The following is a 22,267-nucleotide window of genomic DNA, read 5'->3' as shown; positions in this document are numbered from 1 at the left end:
AGGAATTCGTCCATTTCCTCCAGATTTTCCAATTTTGTGGAGTATAAGTTTTTGTAGTAGGATCTGATGGTTTCTTGAATTTCCTCAGTTTCAGTTGTTATGTCGCCACTTTCCTTTCTGATTTTGTTAATTTGGATACTCTAGCTAGTCTGACTAGGGGTTTATCAATCTTGTTGATTTTCTCAAGTAACCAAATCTTGGTTTTGTTGATTTTTTCAATGGTTCTTTTTGTTTCTATTTGGTCTATTTCTGCCCTAATTTTGATTATTTCTTGCCGTCTACTCTTCTTGGGTATATCTGCTTCCTTTTGTTCTAGGGCTTTTAGCTGTGCTGTCAGGTTGCTGATGTAAGCTTTCTCCAGTTTCTTTTTGGAAGCACTTAGGGCTATGAGTTTTCCTCTCAGTACTGCTTTCATTGCATCCCATAGGTTTGGGTATGTTGTGTTTTCGTTTTCTTTGAATTCTAGAAAATCTATAATTTCTTTCTTTATTTCTTCTTGGACCCTGTTATCCTTTAATAGAGCGTTGTTTAGTTTCCATGTGTATGTGGGCTTTCTGTTGTCTTTGTTGTTGTTAAAGACCAGCTGTAGACCATGGTGATCTAAGAGGATGCATGGGAGTATTTCAATATTCTTATATCGATTGAGGCTCATTCTGTGTCCAATTATGTGGTCAATTTTCGAGAATGTGCCATGGGGTGCTGAGAAGAAGGTGTATTCTTTTACTTTAGGATGATATGTTCTGTATATATCTATTCATTCCAGTTGGTTCAAAGTCTCTGCTCGTTTTGCAATGTCCTTGTTCAGTTTCTGTTTCCATGATCTGTCCATTGGTGAGAGTGGGTTATTAAACTCTACCACTATTATTGTGTGGGGTGAAATGTATTTTTTGAGCTTTAGTAGAGTTTCTTTTATGAATGTGGGTGCTTTTCTATGTGGAGCATGTATGTTAAGGATTGAGAGTTCCTCCTGACCAATTTCCCCAGTAATGAGTAAAAAGTGTCCTTCCTTATCTTTTTTAATAACTTTTGGTTGGAAATTTACTTTATTCGATATTAGAATAGCCACTCCAGCTTGCTTCTTGGGGCTGTTTGCTTGGAAGTTATTTTCCCACCCTTTTACTCTGAGATAGTGTCTGTGTTTGTCTCTGAGATGAGTTTCCTGTATGCAGCAAAAGGCTGGATTTGGTTTATGTATCCAGTCTGATAGCCTATTTCTCTTTATTAGGGAGTTGAGTCCATTTATGTTAACAGATATCAAGGAATAGTTGTTTTTGTTTCCTGCTATTATTGCTTTTTTGGGTTTGAGTTGTGTCTGTGTCTTTTTCTTCTTTTGGTTTTCTTGTTTAGGAGTTTTCTTGTTTTTACTAGGCTGTATTTTCCCTCATTGTATTGGGTTTTCCACCTATAATTTCTTGTAGTGCTGGGTTTGTGGTCAGATATTGTGTAAATTTTGATTTGTCTTGAAATATCATCATCTCTCCATCAATGGTGATTGATAGTTTTGCTGGGTATAGTAGCTTGGGCTGGCACTTGTGCTCTCTTAGGGTCTGCATAATATCTGTCCAGGCTCTTCTAGCTTTCATAGTCTCTGTTGAGAAATAGGGTGTGAGTCTGATTGGCCTGCCTTTATGTGTTACCTGACCTTTTTCCCTTACTGCTTTTAGTATTCTTTCTTTGCTTGGGCACTTGGTGTTTTGACTATTATGTGTCGGGAGGTATTTCTTTTCTGGTCTAACCTATTTGGAGTTCTGAAGGCTTCTTTTATGCTCGTGGCCATCTCGTTCTTGAATGTAGAGAAGTTTTCTTCTACGATTTTGTTGAAGATATTTACTGTGCCTCTTAGTTGATACTCTTCTCCCTCTTCTATTCCTATTATCCTTAGGTTCGGCCTTCTCATTGTGTCTTAGATTTTCTGGACATTTTGGATTAGGAGCTTTTTGTTTTTTGCATCTTCTCTGGCTGTTTTTTCTATGTTTACAATGTTGTCTTCCACCCCCGAGATTCTCTCTTCCATCTCTTGTAATCTATTGGAAATGCTTGCTTCTGTGACTCCTGATTTCTTTTTTAGGTGTTCTACCTCTAGGGTTTTCTCTTTTAGTGTTTTCTTTATTGTGTCAATTTCTCTTTTAAATTCCGTCTTCCATTCCTTCATCTCTTTGGTTGTGTTTTCCACTAGTTCTTTGAGTTCTTTGAGTGTTTTTCTTGCTTCCTCTTTAAAAGCTTCTGAATCTTTTTGCCTTTCCTTCCATTCTTGTTTAAGTATCTCTATCAGCATCTTGAGGTATTATTTCAGGTCCGCCTTTTTTTTCTGGAGTGTTTGACATTCCAATGTTTGCTGTTATGGGAGAGCTGGGTTCTGGAACTGCCAGGTTGTCTTGGTTTCCTTGGTATATACTCTTTTGCTTTCCTCTTGCTATTTTGTTGTCAGTGATATGTTCTCACCTTTCCCTTGTATCTGGTCTGTGTCCCTGGATCTCGACTGGTTTAGGTGGCAGATGGGCTGAGCTCTGCTTTGTGCCTCAGAGTCGCTGGGTGGGAACAGAAGTTCCAAAGTTGTGTTCCTGGTCCCTGGATCAGGCAGGGCAGGGCAGGGTGTGGGCTTTCTGTGATCACTCCGCAGAGATCTCTCTGCTCCCTAGCTGCCTAGATCTCTTACTCACCAGTTTTTCGACCTTTAGGAGCTGCTGGTCCGGGTGGCAGATGGGCCGGGCTCTGTTCTATTCTGCGCCCTGAAGTCGCTGCCGCTCCAGTCATTTTTAAAGTTTTAGTCCTTATGTAAGTGTCTTTGACTCATGTGGAACTAATTTACATTCAGGTTGATAGATGGAGATACTGTTTCATGCTTCTGCTTGCGGATACCTAGTTTACCCAGCATCCTTTGTGGGAAGGCTGTCTTTTCTTTCTTTTATTTCGACTGTATATTTTATTTATTTACATTTTAAATAGTATCCTCTTTTCCGGTTTCCCCTAGAGGAAGCCCCTATGCTCCTCCCCTTCTTCAATGAGGGTGTTTCCCACCCATCCTTCTACTCCCTCCCACCTCCCTGCCCTGACATTCCCTTACCCAAGGAGCATGGAGCCTTCACAGGACCAAAGGCCACTTCCCACTGATGCCAACAACATCATCCTCTGCTACATAGGAGCCTGCAGCCATAGGTCTGTCCATGTGTGCTCTTTAGTTGGTGGTTTAGAGATTTGAAATTCATGTCATACAGGTCCTTCACTTGCTTAGTTAGAGTCACACCAAGGTATTTCACATTGTTTGTGAGTTTTGTGAAAGGTATCTTTTCCCTAATTTCTTTCTGGCTTAGTTATTTTCTTGTTTTTTTTCTAGGGTGTATTTTCTCTCCTTGTGTTGGGTTTTTTATCTCTTATTCTTTGTAGGGCTTGATTTGTGGTACTATATTTTGTAATTTTAGTTTTGTCCTGGAATGTCTTTGTCTCTCCATCTATGGTGATTGAGAGTTTTGCTGGGTATAGTAACCTGGGCTGAGATTTGTGTTCACTTGGGGTCTGTATGATACCTGTCCAGGATTTTCTAGCTTTCATAGTCTCTGTTGAGAAGTAGGGTATAATTCTGCTAATCCAGATGGAAAAAAACTCAGATGTCTCTATTACCTTATTTATCTGATGGTCTTTGGTTCTTAGAGGGAGCATTGACAGCCTAGAGTAGAAACTTTTATTTAATACTATGATAACACAATACATGTATGATAACAATGTATGTAAAGATAGTTATGTGTATTATATATGATTACATAGAGTTACGCAAATTAGAGTTCATTCTGAATGTTCAAGAGCTGATAGAAAACTTGCTATCACTTTTCCATATACCCAATCTACTACTCTGGCAATGGTCTGTCTTTACTTTCCTGCATTCTGTCATTACTTCAGGATGTAGACTCACATGTGAAGATTTGGAAGTAGGAGTCTTCAGTGCAAATCAACATGTTTCTACTGAAAATGAACTTCAGTTCCTCTTATCTTGCTAAGTAAATGGTAAATGTGAGTGTTGAATGTTAGTGTAAAATGCCCATTGGACATTGTTTATTTGTTTTGCTCCTCCCTTGTGAACTTTGAATTTACCAAACTAGTTACCATTAATTCACTGAAGCAGAAAGTCATGCACAGAACAGTTAAAGACAGGGTTCCCAGAGCAACACAAAGGCTGGGGTGCTCTAGGCTTGATAAGATGAAGTTCCTTCACCTGCTGTTCTTAGCCAACTTCCTCATAATCTCATCGTTCCCTATTGCCAAAAGTGAAGGTAAGCAGAAACATGTGAAAAAAACCTGTTTTGTATATGAAGATATTTTTAATTTAGTTAATTTTTAATTAAAATCAAAATGGAAAATAAACTAAAATGTTTTAGTGAAAAATAAGAAATATTCTCAAGTGTAAAAAACAGTCTACTCATGGAAATAGTTGCTGATAAACTGTTTAAAGGAGAAATTGGATAAAGGGGGTTTCTTTCTTGTGTTATCTAAACTTTAAAGTGTCATCATATCAAAATGCAAATTAAATAGAACAAAATAATATCCTTTAAAATGAATAAATAATAAATGTAATAAGATGAATTTTCAAAATGAATTTCAACCTAAAAATAGAATCACTTACAAAAAAATATCTAGACAGATGCTAAACATTCCTAAATCTGCGTGGGGTTGATTTCCTTTTCACAGACTACACGCATTTTAACTTCATAGTCATTAATATGAGTAACTTTTTCTACTTCAACCAAATTTATCTTTTACCAACTGGAAATGTCTTCTGATAATGAGGAATTGTGTTGTTTTTCACTTCACATCCATGGAATCAAAGAATTCTTTCAATAAGGGGTGCAGTTCTGGAATTTAGTCACTGTTCTTGAATCTAGTTTCAGAAAAAAGTATATTTTGATGTTTTTAGTTTTTTTCCCTAATCTTCACATATAGTTAAGGGTTATTTGGAGAGTTTTTCAGTTCTCACATAAGTGAAAAAAGTAGAAACAAGATCATTTTCGTTTTAAAATCTACCATAACAAATTTTACAACATTATTTCATAGATTTAACTAATTGAGTTTACCACATCTCACTATAAGAGGTAATCAGGGAAAAATGGTCACAGAATGAGAGAAAATTTTTAATCTGCTAAATGAAAGAAAATGTTTATTTTCTTGTTTTAACTTAATTTTTTAGTTTATAATGTATTATAATTTAATTCTTCTCATTTGTCTCTACAAACTATTATATATATATATATACATATATATATATATATACATATATATATATATATATATATATATATATATATATATATATATACCTACTTACTCTCCAAACCATGGCCTCTTTTGTAGGTGTTTCTAAATGGTATATACATATATATATGTGTGTGTGTGTGTATACATATATATTTTTAAATATACCTATGTTCACAAAATTTCATTTATAAATACTGAGTGTCCGATATTCTGTACAATCTGAAAAAATGATTTACAGTGGTCAAGTTTATAATTTTGACCTGTTTACTAAGAATAAGGTTAGACATAATAAGAGAATAAGTAGCAACTTAGTTCATGAATAGATATGAGAGATCCCCCAACAGACAGAGAGGTAGTCAGATAGATACAGACAGAGACACAAACAGACAGATACACACATACACACACACACACACACAGAGAGAGAGAGAGAGAGAGAGAGAGAGAGAGAGAGAGAGAGAGGCAGACAGACAGACCAGACAGATAATCAGAAAGGGAGGGAGCAAAACATTATTTCTGGCAATAAGATATCCTGCTTTAATCTTCTAGGGCTGTTAATTTACAGTAGCCATGTGGACTTGCCCTCTGAGAGTGGTTTTGGATGACACATTTAGCAATAGAACAAATAACTCTGCATAGAAGTCACATGATCAAATCAGTTCCCACATTATGTAGCCAAAACTGAGTTGAAACAGTAAGCTGAAGTGTCCAGTTGCTTTTCCTTCAAAGATAACTTTACCATGGGTAATCTTTCAGTTGTGTTCTCCGCCCTTCCTGGGAATGTGGATGAAGTCCTCAAGCTGGCTGCCTTAGACATGCATACTCTGTTTCTGTGGGATATCAGAAAGTCAATTTGAAATGCTGTTTTTATGTTATTTTTGCTTTTTTCATGGATATTTTATGTATTTACATTTCAAATATTATCCCCAGTTCCCCCTTTTCCATGTCCTCTCCTGCCACTTCTATGAAAATGTTCCCCCACCCAACAACTCTTTCCCTCCTTACTGCCCTGGCCTTCTCTTACACAGGGAAAATGAGCCTTCACAGCACCGAGGTCTTCTCCTCCTACTGATGCCAGACAATGTCATCCTCTGCTACTTAAGCTGATAGAGCCAGGGTCTATCCATGTGTACTCACTGTTTGGTATTTTAGTCTCTGAGAGCTCTGGAGGTTTGATTGGTTGAAATTGCTGTTCTTCCTATGTGGTTGCAAACCCCTTCTTCTCCCTCAGTTCTTTATCTAGTTCCTCCATTGGGGACCCCATGCTCAGTCCAATGATTAGCTGCAAGCATCCTCATCTGTATCAGTAAAGCTCTGGTAAAGCCTCTCAGCAGACATTCATATCAGGCTCCTGTCACCAAGCACTTTGTAGCATCGGCATTAAAGACTGGGTTTGGTGGTTTATTCCCTTACTCCAGGATGAATCCCCAAATGAGGCAGTCTCTGGCTACTTGAAATTCTCATGCAATGGGACATTACTCTGCATATTGGAACTAAACATGGCTGACCAAAAAAAGTTTTCCTCACCAATTTTTATTTCTTTGGGTTATTTTGATGTCTTAGTCAGGGTTTCTATTCCTGCACAAAACATGATGAACAAGAAGCAAGTTGGGGAGGGAAGGGTTTATTCAGCTTATACTGTTCACTTTGCTGTTTGTCACCAAAGGAAGTCAGGCCTGGAACTCAAGCAGTTCAGTAATTAGGAGCTGATACAGAAGCCATGGAGGGATGTTGCTTACTGGATTGCTTCCCCTGGCTTTCTCAGCTCACTTTCTTATAGAACCCAGGTCTAGCAGCCCAGTGATGGCACCACCCACAATAGGCTTGGCCCTCTGCACTTAATTACTAGTTTAGAAAATTCTTACAGCTGGATTTCCTCAACTGAGGCTCCTTTCTGTGTGATAACTCCAGCTTGTGTCAGGTTGACACAAAACCAGCCAGTACAATTGACCCTTTGTCAACTTGATACACAAAAATATCACTATTAAGCCTCAATCTTTACTTTCCTATTCATCCTCAAGGTCTAACTAACCTTAAGAGTCTCACAGTCTTTATAAAATCTTACATATTAAAATCAATCCCTTTAAAATATCCAATCTCATTTAAAATTTATAGTCTGTTTTCAATTCAAAATCTCTTAATTGTGGGCTACACTAAAATATTTTCTTCAAGAGGAAAAACTATCAGGGCACAGTCACAATCAAAAGCAACGTCAAACTCTAACCATCCAATGTTTGGGATCCACTCATGAACTTTCAGGCTCCTCCAAGGGCTCACAAACTTCTGGGATCCTTCAAGGGCTTGGACCACTTCTCCACATGTACCCTTTGTAGCACACACCTTGTCTTTTATGCTCCAGGTCTGTTCTCCACTGCTGCTGCTGTTCTTGGTGGTCACTTCATGATATTGTCATCTTCAAAACACCAATGTCTTCAACTGCAACTAGGCATCACTAATATCCTCTCATAGGCTCTCTTCATGGTGCCAAGCCCCAACTTCTTTAGCATGACCCCTTTAGTCTTGGGGCATTAATTGCAATGGAGGCTGCACCTTCAACTTCAACATGGCCTCTCACATTGCCGAGACTCAGCTGCTCTTAATGACTGCTTAAAAATCAGTACCACCTGGGTAACTCTTACACACTACCAAGTGCAGGTACTGCAAGAGGCACAACCTTGACTATTTCTGGAACCTCTTTATACTATCAGAAAACACTTTCCAGAAGATTTCACCTCACTGATGCTGGTCTCTTCTTAATCACCACTAATTTCTAAGTTTCAACAGACCACTATCAATAGTCCCAGTAATGTAAAGCTTTCAATTTAGTAGTTCTGGTATCTTTTTAATCACAGAAGATTCTTCAGCCCCCTATACCAAAACCACAAAATCTATACAATCAAAACAGCAACAGTCCTGAAAAGAGTCTGTAATATTCCCTCTAAAAGTTCACAAGCCAGGCCTCCATCTTCTGCACTGTTAACATTATCTTCCAAGCTCCTACAGAATATTAAGCTCTTAATATTCCAATGGTTCTTCTAGCTCAAAGTTCCAAATTCCTTCCACAATCCTCCCCGAAACATGGTCAGGTTGTCACAGAAATATCCAAGTCCTGATACCAATTTATCTTAGGGTTTTCATTCCTGAACAAAACATCATGACCAAGAAACAAGTTGGAGGGGAAAGCGTTTATTCAGCTTAAACTTCTATAATGCTGTTCATCATCAAAGGAAGTCAGGACTGAAACTCAAGCAAGCCTATAAGCAACATCCCTCCATGACCTCTGCATCAGTTCCTGCTTCCTGACCTGCTCGAGTCATACTAAACTAAATAGTGAACATGTTTACTATTCTATTAAAATATGCACCACAGATACCTCGTAGATATTGTGGTGATGATGTCAATGAAAAGGAAAAGAGAGGAGGGGTGTTGATGTCTGAGCACTGCCCTCTCATCTAGCCATTGCTTACTCTGCAGTCAAGTGACCTTGCTAGCATCGTATGTCACGTTTTTAAAAAGCCCTGTAAGCTACGTTAGTAAGGAATGTCAAAAACTTTACAATCCAAAACATAAACATTATATTTATTAATAAGACCATCCTCAAATATTGACATACTCAGGAGCATGTACTAACTATAAATTATAGTGGATATCACTGTGGCATTATTATACTTATAAGAGGCTAGATTTCCACTCTTTACTAGTCAAATGGTACAGCAGAAGGCACTTAAACTGTATTCATTTAACCCACAAGCAGGGGGCAAAATCATCAAATAAAAATAGAAAATGTAATTAATGATTTGTTACTAATGATTAATACTTTATCCGTGCTTTATGTTTTTTAAGGGAGCATTTGTGATTTTCCAAAAATAAGCCATGGAAAACTATATGATGAAAAAAAATATGAGCCATTTTTACCTGTTGTTGGTGGGAAGACTTTATATTACTCCTGTGAATATAGTTTTACATCTCCTTCAAACTCCTTCTGGACTCCCATAACTTGCACAGAAGAAGGATGGTCACCAACCCCAAAGTGTCTCAGTGAGTAAACAACCACCCTTAGATAAACACTAAGTCCATGAGAGAGAAAAATCTGTAAGAAGGAAAAGTGGGGTCTGGAAAATCACAGAGTTGGGCCAAGAAGTAGATACAAGATTTCTTTTATGAACTATTCTTTTTTCTCAGAAAAATCCAACAGAGAACATACTGTCGACAGGTAATCTAGAAAAGTATGAATTGAAAGCTGATTGTGAATATATGTGACTACTAACAGCTCTTGTCAAACAGGTGCTTATTAGCAATATGGCCTTCTTTTAATGGAAGAAAATTACTTAGTAATCCACTGCTTTTGAATTACCTATTCTCTTAAATATTGCATAGCCAGACATTTTACTATTCTATTTTCAAAAACTTATTTCATCCTTAGATTTGTTATTTTTAATATTTTTTAGATTTATTTATTTATATACAGTACACTGTAGCTCTTCAGACATACTAGAAGAGAGCATCAGATCTCCTTACAGATGGTTGTGAGCCACCATGTGGTTACTGGGAATTGAACTCAGAACCTCTGGAGAAGCACTCAGTGCTCCTAAACACTGAGCCATCTCTCCAGCCCAGATTTCTTATCTATAATATATGGACCCTTAATCAAATGTATGCAAGCCCCACAATTTAGGATTTATGTAAAAAATTAAAGGAAACAATATAGATCAATGAAAAATCAGATTGCAAGAGTCATTATTTATTGAAGAAAGACTAAAAAGTATATCATAACTAATTTATGCAGAGAATTTTATCAGTGAAAATATTTCATTCAAAGCATATTTCAAAAGCACCATGAATAGATAGGTAGTTCAATAGACAAGATCAATTTGCCTATAAATAGGAATGCCAGAATTCAGACATACAGAATACACATAAAATGCACAGTGGCCATTTACAGTCTTAGTGCTTGTGATGTGGAGACATGGAATCCCTGGGGGAAACTGCCTATCTGAATCAGCTGAAATTTCCAAGCTTTGGGGTCTTCCTTTGTATAGCTTGTTTGCCTTGTTTCATTCCATAACCATATTCTAATATACAATCTAACTTTCTATTAACATTCCTCATATTGGGAATTATACCTTTTTCTCTCTCTTAGGGCTATGCTTCTTTCCTTTTGTGGAAAATGGACATTCTACATCTTCAGGTAAAACCCACGTACAAGGTGATATTGTACAGATTGTATGCAATCAAGGCTACAGTCTTCAGAGTAATCAGAACTCCACCACATGTGCTGAAGAGGGCTGGTCGATTCCTCCCAAATGCATTTCCACCAGTAAGTACGGAAACATTGTGCTCTTGCATCCTTCAGTGATCTTCAAAACTTACAATGATCTTTACTATTTTGGATGAAATAAAGGTCTTTTTATTGACTTTATTTTTTTCCTTTTTATTGGATACTCTATGTATTTGCATTTCAAATGTTATGTGCTTTTCCACCATTTTAATCTCCCTCCCCATCTCCTTGTCCTCATGAGGTGCTGCCTCTCACAAACGCACTCTCCAAACCCTCCTCTACCACCTAAACACCATGGTATTCCCCTACACTGGGAAAACTAGCCTTCACTGGACAAAGGTCTTTCCTCCCATTAATACCAGAGAGTGCTGTCCTCTGCTACATATGGAAAAGGAGCCATGGATCTCTCCATATGTATTCACTGGTTGATGTTTTAGTCTCTGAGAGCTGTGGAAGCTTTGGTTGGTTGATAATGTTGTTCTTCCCATGAGGTTGTAAATTCTTTCAACTCCTTCAATCCTTTCTCTAGCCCCTCCATTGCTCAGTCTCCATGCTCAGTCCAATGGTTCCCTGCAAGCATCCTCATTTGTATCAGATTGACTCCATCAGAGAGTTTGAGGAGTCATCCATATCAGGCTCCTGCTATTAAGCACTTCTTGCCATCAAAATAATGCCCGAATATAGTGGCTTCATTTGGGATTAATCTGCAGGTAAGGCAGTCTCTGAATAATCTTTATTCAATCCCTGCTTCTCCATTTCTCCCTTTATTTCTTCTGTGAATGTTTTGTTCTCCCTTCTATAAAGGACTGAGGCATCCACCTTCTGGCCTTCCTTCCTTCCTTTTGAGCTTCATTAAGGTCTGAATTGTTTCATGGGTATTCCAAGCATTTTGGGCTAGTATCTACTTACTAGTGAGAGCATACCATGAGTGTTCTTTTGTGACTGTGTTACCTCACTCGAGACGATAGCTTCTAGTTCCATACATTTGCCTAGAAATTTTATGGAGTCATTGTTTTTAATAGTTCACTAGTACTCCATTGCATAAATGTACCACAATTTTTGTATCCGTTCCTCAGTTTAATGACATCTGGGTTCTTTCCAGCTTCTGGCTATTATAAATCAGGCTGCTATAAACATTGTAGAACCTGTGTCCTACTTATATCTTTTAGCATCTTTTGTGTATATGCCCAGGAGTGGTATAGCTGGATCCTCAGATAGTACTGTGTCCTATTTTCTGAGGAACTGCCAGAATGATTTCCAGAATGGTTGTACCAGTTTGAAATCCCACTAACAATGGAGGAGTGTTCCTCTTTCTCTAAATCCTTGACAGCATCTCCTGTACTGTGAGTTTTTGATCGTAGCCATTTTGACTGGTATGAGGTGGAATCTTGGGGTCGATTTGATTTGCATTACCCTGGTGACTAGCAATATTAAGCATTTATTTAGAAGCTTCTCAGCCATTTTTCTCTTTGTGGCTTTTCCCTTTGATGAGTATAAAGGGTCTTTACCATCATACTTTATAACTTTTGGTTGAAAGTCTATTTTATTAGATATTAAGCAACTCCAGCTTGTTTCTTGGGACCATTTTCTTGGAAAACCTTTTCTATCATTTTACTCTGAGATACCATCTGTGTCTGTCTTTGGTATTTAGATCTGTTCCCTGCAGTTTTTTAGACAGGAAAAATTCTAAGTCAGAGATTTTTTTTTTTAACTTTCTGATGACAATCTCATACCTCCACTTGATGCCCTGTCTTTCTACTGGACGTTGACAAGTAATCTCTTTCTATTGTAGGATATCTCATGTAAGTTCACTACCTTTGGGACCTGAGAGCTGCCCACTTCCAGATCTCTGGTACTTTCAATAGCCCCCTTTCCCCCAACTTTTATCATCCAACATTGTCAATTCCCATTTTTCTGCTGGCCCCAAGAATTCAGTCCTATTTACTCATGCCACCAATACCTGATCATGGTCCCCTTTCCAGCTCCCACACAGGTATCTGTCTCCACCTCCCTAACATGATTGTTTTCTTCTCCCTGCCATGTGAGACTGAGGTATCCTCACTTGGGCCCTTTAGCTGGTTAATCTTCTTGAGGTCTAAGGAATTTTTCCTGGGTATTCTGCACATTTTCCCCCAAATATCTACATATTAGTGAGTACATACCATGCATGTTCTTTTGGGTTAAGTTACCTCACCCAGGATGATATTTTCTAGTTCCATGAATTTCCTTGCGAACTCACACTACCCTTGTTCTTAATACCTGAATAGTATTCCAATGTGAAAATGAAGCAAACTTTCTTTATTCATTCTTATGTTGTGGGACATTTGGGTTGTTTCCAACTTCAGGCTATTACAAATAATGCCACTATGAACATACTGGAAGATGTGCTCCTATGGCATATTGGAGAATCTTTTGGATATATGCCCAGAGTGGTAGAGCTGGGTCTTCAAGTATATCTCTTTTCATTTTTCAGAGGAACCTCCCGATTGATTTCCAGAATGGTTGAGCTAGTTTGCAATCTCACAAGCAATGGGGGAGTGTTCCTCTTTCTCCACATCCTCAGTAATATAGGCTGTCACCTGAGGTTTTGACCTTAGCCATTCTGATTGGTGTAAGGTAGAATGACAGGGTTGCTTTGATTTGATTTTTCTGATGAGTAAGGACTTTGAGCATTTCTTTAAGTGCTTCTTGGCTACTCAAGATTCCTCTCCTGACCTTTTTTGTTGTTGTTGTTGAGTTCTATATCCCATTTTTTGGATTGGGGTCTTGGTTTCTTGTGGATTAGCTTCTTCAATATATATTTTGGATATTAGCCCTCTATTGAAATGTGAGGTTAGTAACTTTTTTCCTAATTTGTAAGTTGCTCATTTTTCCTATTGATTATATCCTTTGCCATATAGGAGCTTTTCAGTTTCATGATAAAGTTCCATTTATCAATTTTTAAAGAAATTTTTTATTTGATATTCTCTGTATTTACATTTTTGATGTTATTCTCCTCCCCCCCCCCAATCCCATCCCCTCCCCTTTCCCATTACCTCCATAAAGGTGCTCTCTCTCCTAACCATCCTCTCCCACCTCAGTGCCTTGACATTCTCCTACATTGGGAAAACAATCCTTCATTGGACCAAAGGCTTCTCTTCCCATTAACGCAGAGAATGCTATCCTCTGCTGCATATGCACCTGGAGCCATGGGACTGTCCATGTGAACACATTGGTTAGTGTTTTAGTCCTTGGAAGCTGTGGTAGGTTTGATTTGTTGCATTTATCAATTCTTGATCTTAGCACCCGAACCATTAGAATTGTGTTTAGGAAATTGCTCCCTATGCCAATGAGCAAAAGGCTCTATCCCAATTTTGATACTAAATTCAGTGTATCTGGTTGTATGTTTAGATCCCACATGGAGTTGAGCTTTGTGCAAGGTGACAAATATGAAACTATTTTAATTCACCTACATGAAGACTACCAGTTAGACCAGCAACATTTTTTGAAGATGCTTTCTTTTTCCACAATGTATATTTTTAGCTTCTTTAACAAAGATCAAGTGTCCATAAGTGAGTGGTTTTATTTCTAAGTCTTCTGTTCTATTTCACTGATCAGTCTGTCACTGTACTAATACCATGCAGTTTTTATCACTATTGTTCTGTAGTAGAGCTTGAGGCTAGGAATGGTGATTTCCCCCAGAAGTTCTCTTTTTGTTGAAAATAGTTTCTACAATCATGGGGGGTTTTTTATTGTTCCAAATGAAATTGAGAATTGCTCTATATTTTCTGTGAAAAAAAATGAGTTGAAATTTTGATACGAACTTCATTGAATATGAAGATTGCTTTTAGTAGAATGGTCATTTTTTCTATGTTAATCCTGTCAATCTATGAACATGGGAGATCTCTCCATTTTCTGAGGTCTGCTTTGATTTCTCTCTTGAGTGACCTGAATTTTTTCATACAGAGTTCTTTCTTGCTTTGTTGAAGTTACCCCAAATTATTTTATAATATCTGTGAGTAGTGTGAAGAATGTTGTTTCCCTATCTATTTTTTCAGCCCATTTATCATTTGTATAAAAGACAGCTACTGATTTATTTGAGTTAATTTTATATAGAGACACTTTGCTGAAGTGGTTTATCATTTGTAAATTTCTCTGGTATTTTGGGGGGTATTTTTAAGTATACTATCATATCATCTGCAAACAGATATTTATTGAATTCTCCTTTGCCAATTTATATCACCTTGATCTTCTTTTGTTTCTTATTTCCCTAGCTAGCACTTCAAATAATATATTCAATAGATGTAGTGAGAGTGGGAATACTAGTCTTATCCCCTATTTTAATGATAATGCTTTTCATTTAATTTGATATCGCCTGAGGGTTTGTTGTATATTGCATTTAGTTTGTTTATATAGTGGATTATGATAATGGATTTTCTTATTGAACTGACATTGCATTCATGGGAGGAAGCCTACTTGATCATACTGAATGATGGTTTTGGTGTGGTTTTGGATTCAGTTTCCTAGAAATTTATTGAGTAATTTTGTGTCAATATTCATTAGCTCCATTGTTCTGAAGTTTTATTTTTCTATGGGTCTTGTGTGGTTGAGGTATCAGAGTAATTATGGCCTAATAGAATAAATTTAGTGCTCCTTCTCTTTCTATTTTATGGAATAGTTTGAAGGGTGTTGGTATTAGCTCTTCTTTCAAGGTCAGGTAGAATTCTGCATGAAACCCATAACGGTCTGTTTAGATTGTTTACCAGCTCTTGATTTAACTCTGGTCCATGTTGTTTGTCTAGAAAATACTGTTTCTTCTAGATTTTTCCAGTTTTGTTGAGTATAGGCTTTTGTAGTAGGATCAGATGAGATTTTGTATTTTCTCAGTTTCTGTTGTTCTTTTTCCATGTTTCTATCTGATTTTGGCAATTTGGATACTGTCTCTGTTCTCTCTAGTTAGTTTGACTAAGGATTTATCTTGTTGATTTTGCCCCCCCCCCCCCCAAACAAAAACCTGCTTTTGGTTTTGTTGATACTTAGTATTGCTGTTTTTGTTTCTTTTTGGTATTTGTGTGACTTCGGCCCTGAATTTGACTATCTTCTACCTTCTATTCTGCTTGGATGTGTTAGCTTCTTTTTGTTTACAGCTCTCTGGTTTTCTGTTAAGTTGTAGTGTAAAATCTCTACCTTTTTTTAAAACCAGGACAGTTAGTTCTGTGAATTTTCCCCTTGGCACTGCTTTTATTTTGTCCCATAAGTTTGGGTACGCTGTATCATTATTTTCATTGAATTACAGAAAGGCTTTAATTTCTTTCTTAATTTATTCTCTAACCAAGTTATCATTGAATAAGGAATTGTTCAGTTTCCATGGATATGTAAATTTTCTGTTGGTTTTGGTGTTATTGAAAACCAGCCTTAAGCTGTGGTGATCTGATAGGATGCAAGGAATTATTTCAATCTTTTTATATCAATTGAGGCTTGTTTGTGACACATTATGTGGTCCATATATACTCTTTTGTTGTTAGCTTAGTCTCTGAGAGCTCTGAGATGTCCTGATTAGCTGATATTGTTGTTCTTCCTGTGAGGTCACAATTTCCTTCAATCCTTTGCTTATCTCTTCCATAGAGATCTCAGACCTCATTCCAATGGTTGGCTGAAAGTATCTTCATCTGTTTTAATTAGCTGCTGGTAGTGCCTCTAAGGGACAGGCAGGCTAGGCTTCTCTCTGGAAATACAACTTGGCAGTATTTAGTATCAGCAATAGTGTCAAGGTTTAGTGCCTGTGAATGGAATGGACCCCCAAATTGGGAGGGTCACTGGATGGGCTTTCCTTCAGACTGTGCTCAATTTTTATCCCTGCATTTCTTTTAAACAGAAAAATTTTAGGTCAAACATTTTTAAGATGAGTAGGCGATCCTGTCCTTGAATTGTGGGCCATATTTACCTAGCAGTGGTATCTTAAGGTTCCATCTCCTCACTGTTGGATATTTTGGCTAAGTTTATTCCATTTTATCCTGAAGGCCTCTCATATCCTTGTTGTCTGGGACTTTCTAGAGATTCTCCAGTCACCTAAAAACACTGCTGCATATTTTTATTCATTTTCATGGCACTCTAGTATTCTTTCCTATCTCTCCCCATGTCTTATCCTTCTCCTCTTCTTTTCTCCCCTCTTCCCTTCTCCTTTTATGTTGCTCCCATTCTCTGCCTCCTATGATTAGTTTTTTATCACTATTCTTAAATGCTAGGCCTCACTTGAAACACAAACCAAATTTTATGAATATGATGATCATCTATTATATATCCTGAATTTTAATTTTCTTACTCTTTTTTAAAATCATTTTTATTGGATATTCTATATATTTACATTTCAAATGTTATCCCCTTTTCACAACTCCTTTCCAATCTCCCCTCCCTTGCTTCCATGAATATGCTCCCACTCCCATCCACACACTCCCACCTCAGTGCCTTGGCATTCTCCTTAACTAAGAAAGCTAGTCATCACTGGACCAAAGACCTCTCCTCCCAATTGATACCAGACAATGCAATCCTCTGCTACATATGCAACTGGAGCCGTGGGTTTCTCCATGTGTACTTACTGGTTGGTGTTTAGTTCCTGGGAGCTCTCAAGTGTTTGGTTGGTTGATAATGTTGTTCTTTCCATGGGAGTGCATATCCTTTCAGCTCCTTCAGTCCTTTCTCTAGCCCCTTTATACCTGTTTGATAATGTTCTCTTTTTGGTTCTGTTTGAGCCTGTAATTTGACTAGATTCTCAAACGTTCAAATGTTGTCTCCTTCGACTCCACAGAGAAATGTGGGCCTCCTCCACCTATTGACAATGGAGACATCACCTCTTTGTCATTACAAGAATATGAACCATTTTCATCAGTTGAATATAAGTGCCAGAACTATTATATACTTAAGGGAGAGAAGACAATAACATGTATAAAAGGAAATTGGTCTGAGCCACCAACCTGTTTACGTAAGTACCTTATTGCCATAGATTATAGGAGATTCTGTTTCATATTATGAATATTTTTCTGTTAGAATAGAATATTCCCAAAATACATGTCCTGTTTTGTTTGTGCTTCAATGTCAAACATCAGCATATGAAAAAACATAAGAATTTTAGATCCTTTTTATAAAAACCACCAATCAAAAAAATTGTGCATGTTATTATTTATAATTAAGTTTGGCTAAAATAAATTAATGGCCACAAAACTGGGTACCAGCATGATATTTTATACCTGTTGTCTCAGTCAGTGTTCTATCACTGGGAAGAGGCACTATGACCATGGCAACTTTTTTAAAAGAAAGCATTTGTTGGGAAATGCTTACAAGTTCAGGGATATAATCAACTATAATCATGTTTGTGAGCATGGTGGCACAGAGGCAAACTTGATGGTGGCGAAGTAGCTGAGTATTCAACATTTGGCTCTGCAGGGAGCAGCAAGAGATAGACATATTTCTTCTTGCAAGGCTACACCAACTTCAACAAGGCCATAGCATCTAATCCTTCTCAAATATCACCATTCTCCAATGAGAAATCAATATTCTGAGTCTATGAATGCCATTCATTTTCAAATCACCACATCTGTATACATCTTGCTGTTAGTAAATCCATACGACATCTCCTTCCCTAGTATAAGACTACTAACATCTATTAATAATAGTCATGCATTCTAGAAAAATTATAGTCTTTCTTTTCTCTGTGTGAGAAAGAATACAAAGTAGTTGCCATCCTGTGTTTGGTTTAATTCACTTGCTGTCTGCCAATGCCCTTTTCTAACTAAAACAATAAATATCTTTAATGTCTGATTATTTTACACTTTTATATACCATGCTGTCTTTATAAATTCACCAATTACTATTAGTTCAGACAGTGTTTTCATCTTACCTAAATTCATGTAGCAGTTTACAGTAAATATATACATGCAGTTTGAGTAATTTAATTTCATTTTCTTTGGGTACATACCAAAAAAAGCATATGGGAACACTATATGTAAAAATCTTTCTCAGTTGTTATCTATAGTAACTTCTCAAACACATAGTCTCAACAATGGTTTTTGAAATTTAACCACATACTCATGAGCATTTGTAATTTTACGGGCTCCTTTTTCTGGATTTTATTTTAACTGACTAAGATGGTATCTTACTATGGCACTGGATATGAAATGGCAGCTAATAATATTTAGGTGCTTTTATAAAAAAAGAAGTATCTATGCTTTTATCCAGTCTTGATTGGATTATTTTTCTATTAAAGTTTGCTATTCCACAGACTAATGACAGTTCTGTTAGAGGTTATCAACTGAAATCATTTTCAATTATTTAACTATAACTTAAAAGACAGATATAGTACAAAGCATTATTACATTCAATTTATTGAAAATGGTGTTGTAACTTGCAACAGACCAACCAGACCCAAAGCAATCAAATCAAATCAAGTAAAAACAAAACAAAGCCAGATATGGTATTTTCACTTCCTTGTGTTTTTTTTTTTTTTTTTTTTTTTTTTGGACATAGGACACCCCTATAAAAGGTATGCAAACACCTGGAAACACGACATCATTTACTGCCATTCACCTGGCTGACAATTTCTTAATTGTATGGCTTCTGCTCTGTGATATACACAGTACCACATTGTGATAAAATCCATAGGTCAACATTTGCTTTTTCCTTATGTTTTGGAGTCCCATCTGAACACACAGTATCCAAAGCCAGTGAAATATTTCCCTGTTGTGTTTCATTGTACTTATAGTGGTTTGTGCTTATGTCGATATCTTTGATCAACTTTCAGTTGACTTTGTCAAAGATGACAGATATCACATTTTAATCATCTCCCTGTGGTTATCAATTATCATTATGTCATTTATTGGATATGATATCAGTTCTCTAACATAAGTTTTTGGAAAGTCTATTAATATAAGTTACATGTAGATGCATAGGTCAATTTTCAAACACTTTTCTCATTCATTGTAGTGTTTATAGTGTGGTTACTGTGGAACTCTTGGTGTATGATGATAAGGTATTGTGATATTTCCAGAGTTTTTCTTTATGTTCTAGCTCTACTTGCCTCCTCATTCTATTGTACTTTCATAAAAATTTTTGATTTTTACACCTATAAGTATGAAAAATGTTCTTGTATTTTACTGTGGGCACATAGATGCTACTAGTAATCATAGAAGATATGGACATTAATATATTAAGATTAATTCTTACAATGCATTAATAAACAAGTTTTACATTTTTGTCTTTTATGATTCTTTTACCAGTTAACTAATATTTATGACTGAAGTTTTCATTTCTGTTGATAAATTCATAGCTGAATGAATTTTTGAAGTTACTGATAATGAAATTGCCCTTACAGTTAATTTTCAGGAAAAATGAAATTTGTCTATAGAAAGAGGGTAATTTCTGCATGTTTATGTATTATTTAATGAACTTTGATAACATGTCTTTCAGGTGCATGTGTAATACAAGAAGATACTATGGAAAAACATAACATAGTTCTGAGATGGAGAGAAAATACAAAGATTTATATCCATTCAGGGGAGAATGCTGAATTCATGTGTAAACATGGATATAAGAAACGCAGAGAATCTCCTTCATTGCGTCCAATTTGTATTGATGGTCACATCAATTATCCCACTTGTGAATAAAATTAGAGTGCAATTATTCATAAATATTATGAGTGAACTTTGCTTAGATGGGCATGTATATTACTAGTACAGTTTAAAATTACATTTGAAATATTGTTTATCTTACTTCTTCTAATTAGTATAAACGTTTTTGTTATTGGTGATTAATTTGTAAACTTAGAGACTGTTGCCAGATGCAAAAGCAGTGCATTTGAAACTCCTATTCCAAAATATAATATGTCCAAGGACAAAATAAGCAAGAAAATAAATATAAGTACTTCAATGTCTGTTTTTATTCGGAGCTTTTCAGATTTTCCTGAATATCTTTTGATGTAAAGTTCTGATTTATAGTGAGTGGAAGACATGTTGAATCCATCTTCAAATTAGTATTATTTCCCAAATACATGTCAACCAAAGCTATCATACATAATATCATAAATGTATATAATTAATCACTCTATGCTACCTTTGTATTATTAAAAAAAATCTAAAAGAGTTCAAATTGATCATGTGTAATCTTTGAAGTATTGCCCTCTGTGAAAATATCTCCTAACACATGACTTTCAGCATTACTAGACAGTTTTGTAACACTGCAACTGTGTACTTCTGGGTCATGCATGTATAACATGCAGAATCAAAAGTAAACTAGGCCCTAGCCTTCTTTTTTTCAGTCAATCAATCATAAGAAACACACCATGAGACTCTAAGTACACATTTTTCAGCTGACATTATTTTAACATGAGTAAATATCATTTGGCCAACTTCATGTAATTTACTTGGTGCAGGCTTCAGGAGATGCTTAGACCCAATAATGTATCACTTACATTTGACAGTATACTGTTGTTGTGTACATCCTAATTTATTCGTCTGCTAACACTTATCACCTTGTGGGCTTCTTAGGTCACATGATAACTAATGCCCAATAGCAAGTCAAGAGCTGTCTTTTAAATGCAAAATCATTTGTTTGCAGCTAATGGAAGAGATTTGCTTCAAAATCCAAATGGTCTATTCTGTAATTCAGCTATTGGGGCCTGTGACAGGCTCCAAAGAGCATTCTTATCTGCCATTGACACCTCATGTTCCATTGAGTCTTCTGGATCATATGGTCGAAGTAGTAGATCAGTTGTCATATCAGCCTGGACCTTTGGGAGAGATTTCTCTTATTTTAAACTTGACAGAAAGCTAGCAGTCACAAGGTATATTCACCATAGTAGTACTCCTAAGTGAGGAATGTGATTTATTCAGACTCAAAATAGGCCCACTAAACATTTTACTTCTTTTGGTGGTGAGTTCTACCTATAAACCCAGATACCTTACCTTATCAGGGACTAAAAGGCATGCCAAATCTAGGAACAAGATGATGACAGGCCAGTGTAAGAACACAATCAACAACAGCCAGGGCAATGTGGCAGCAACAGAACTCAGGAATCACACAACAGCAAATACTGAATAGCCTATCATTCCCGAATCACAAGAAAGTAAACTTAAATCTAATCTTATGAAGTTAGATTGAGGTCTTCAAGAAGAAATTAACAATCCTTTAAATAAATTCAGAAAAATGCAGTAAAATATGTGAAAGAAATAGGCAAAACTGTTCAAAACCAGAAAATGGAGATTGAAGCAATAATGAAAAGACAAACCAATGCAATCATGGAGAGAGAAAACCTAGAAAATAAAACAGGAATGACATACAGACACATCACCAGCAGAATCCAACAGATAGAAAAGTGAATCTCAAGCATAGAAAATATGATAGAAAAGTTGATACATCAGTCAGAAAAAAATGATAAAACTAAAAGAATTCTAAGGTTGAGTTAATGTTTATCTTTGATAGCTGAGAGTTGTTTCTTGTATGAAGCAGAATGAAGAATCCTTTTTTCACATCCAATCTTTGTAAGCTTCTGTCTTTTTATTGAATAATTTAGTCCATTGGTGGTGAGAGAGATGAATAACCAGTGATAACTTTTTCCTGCTATTTTCATATTGGTGGTGGTGGTGTGTGTGTGTGTGTGTGTATGTGTGGGGGGGGGTTGGTGCTTTCCTTGTTTTTGCTGAAATAAAATTATTTATATCCTCTCTTTGCTTACATGTAGTGATCCTTCTTTGTAGATTTATGTTAAGTCAATATGTG

The 22,267-nt window shown here is 36.5% G+C and overlaps 1 protein-coding gene across 1 annotated transcript; it reads left to right on the top strand.

Annotated features, from left to right (window-relative positions):
- Positions 1 to 4,192: 4,192 nt before the first annotated feature.
- On the top strand, positions 4,193 to 20,157 carry LOC308421746 (complement factor H-related protein 2-like; the record flags this gene model as incomplete). Its single annotated transcript, XM_080918160.1, has 5 exons — positions 4,193 to 4,265; positions 9,088 to 9,282; positions 10,385 to 10,561; positions 17,307 to 17,480; positions 19,961 to 20,157. 5 exons carry the CDS (start codon positions 4,193 to 4,195, stop codon positions 20,155 to 20,157), a joined length of 816 nt encoding a protein of 271 aa, XP_080774286.1.
- Positions 20,158 to 22,267: the final 2,110 nt, after the last annotated feature.

This window comes from Micromys minutus, assembly GCF_963924665.1.
Source record: "Micromys minutus genome assembly, chromosome: 6".
Classification (NCBI taxonomy): domain Eukaryota; kingdom Metazoa; phylum Chordata; class Mammalia; order Rodentia; family Muridae; genus Micromys; species Micromys minutus.
Note: the sequence above shows the minus strand (reverse complement) of the source record. Positions and strands in the feature narration are given on the sequence as shown.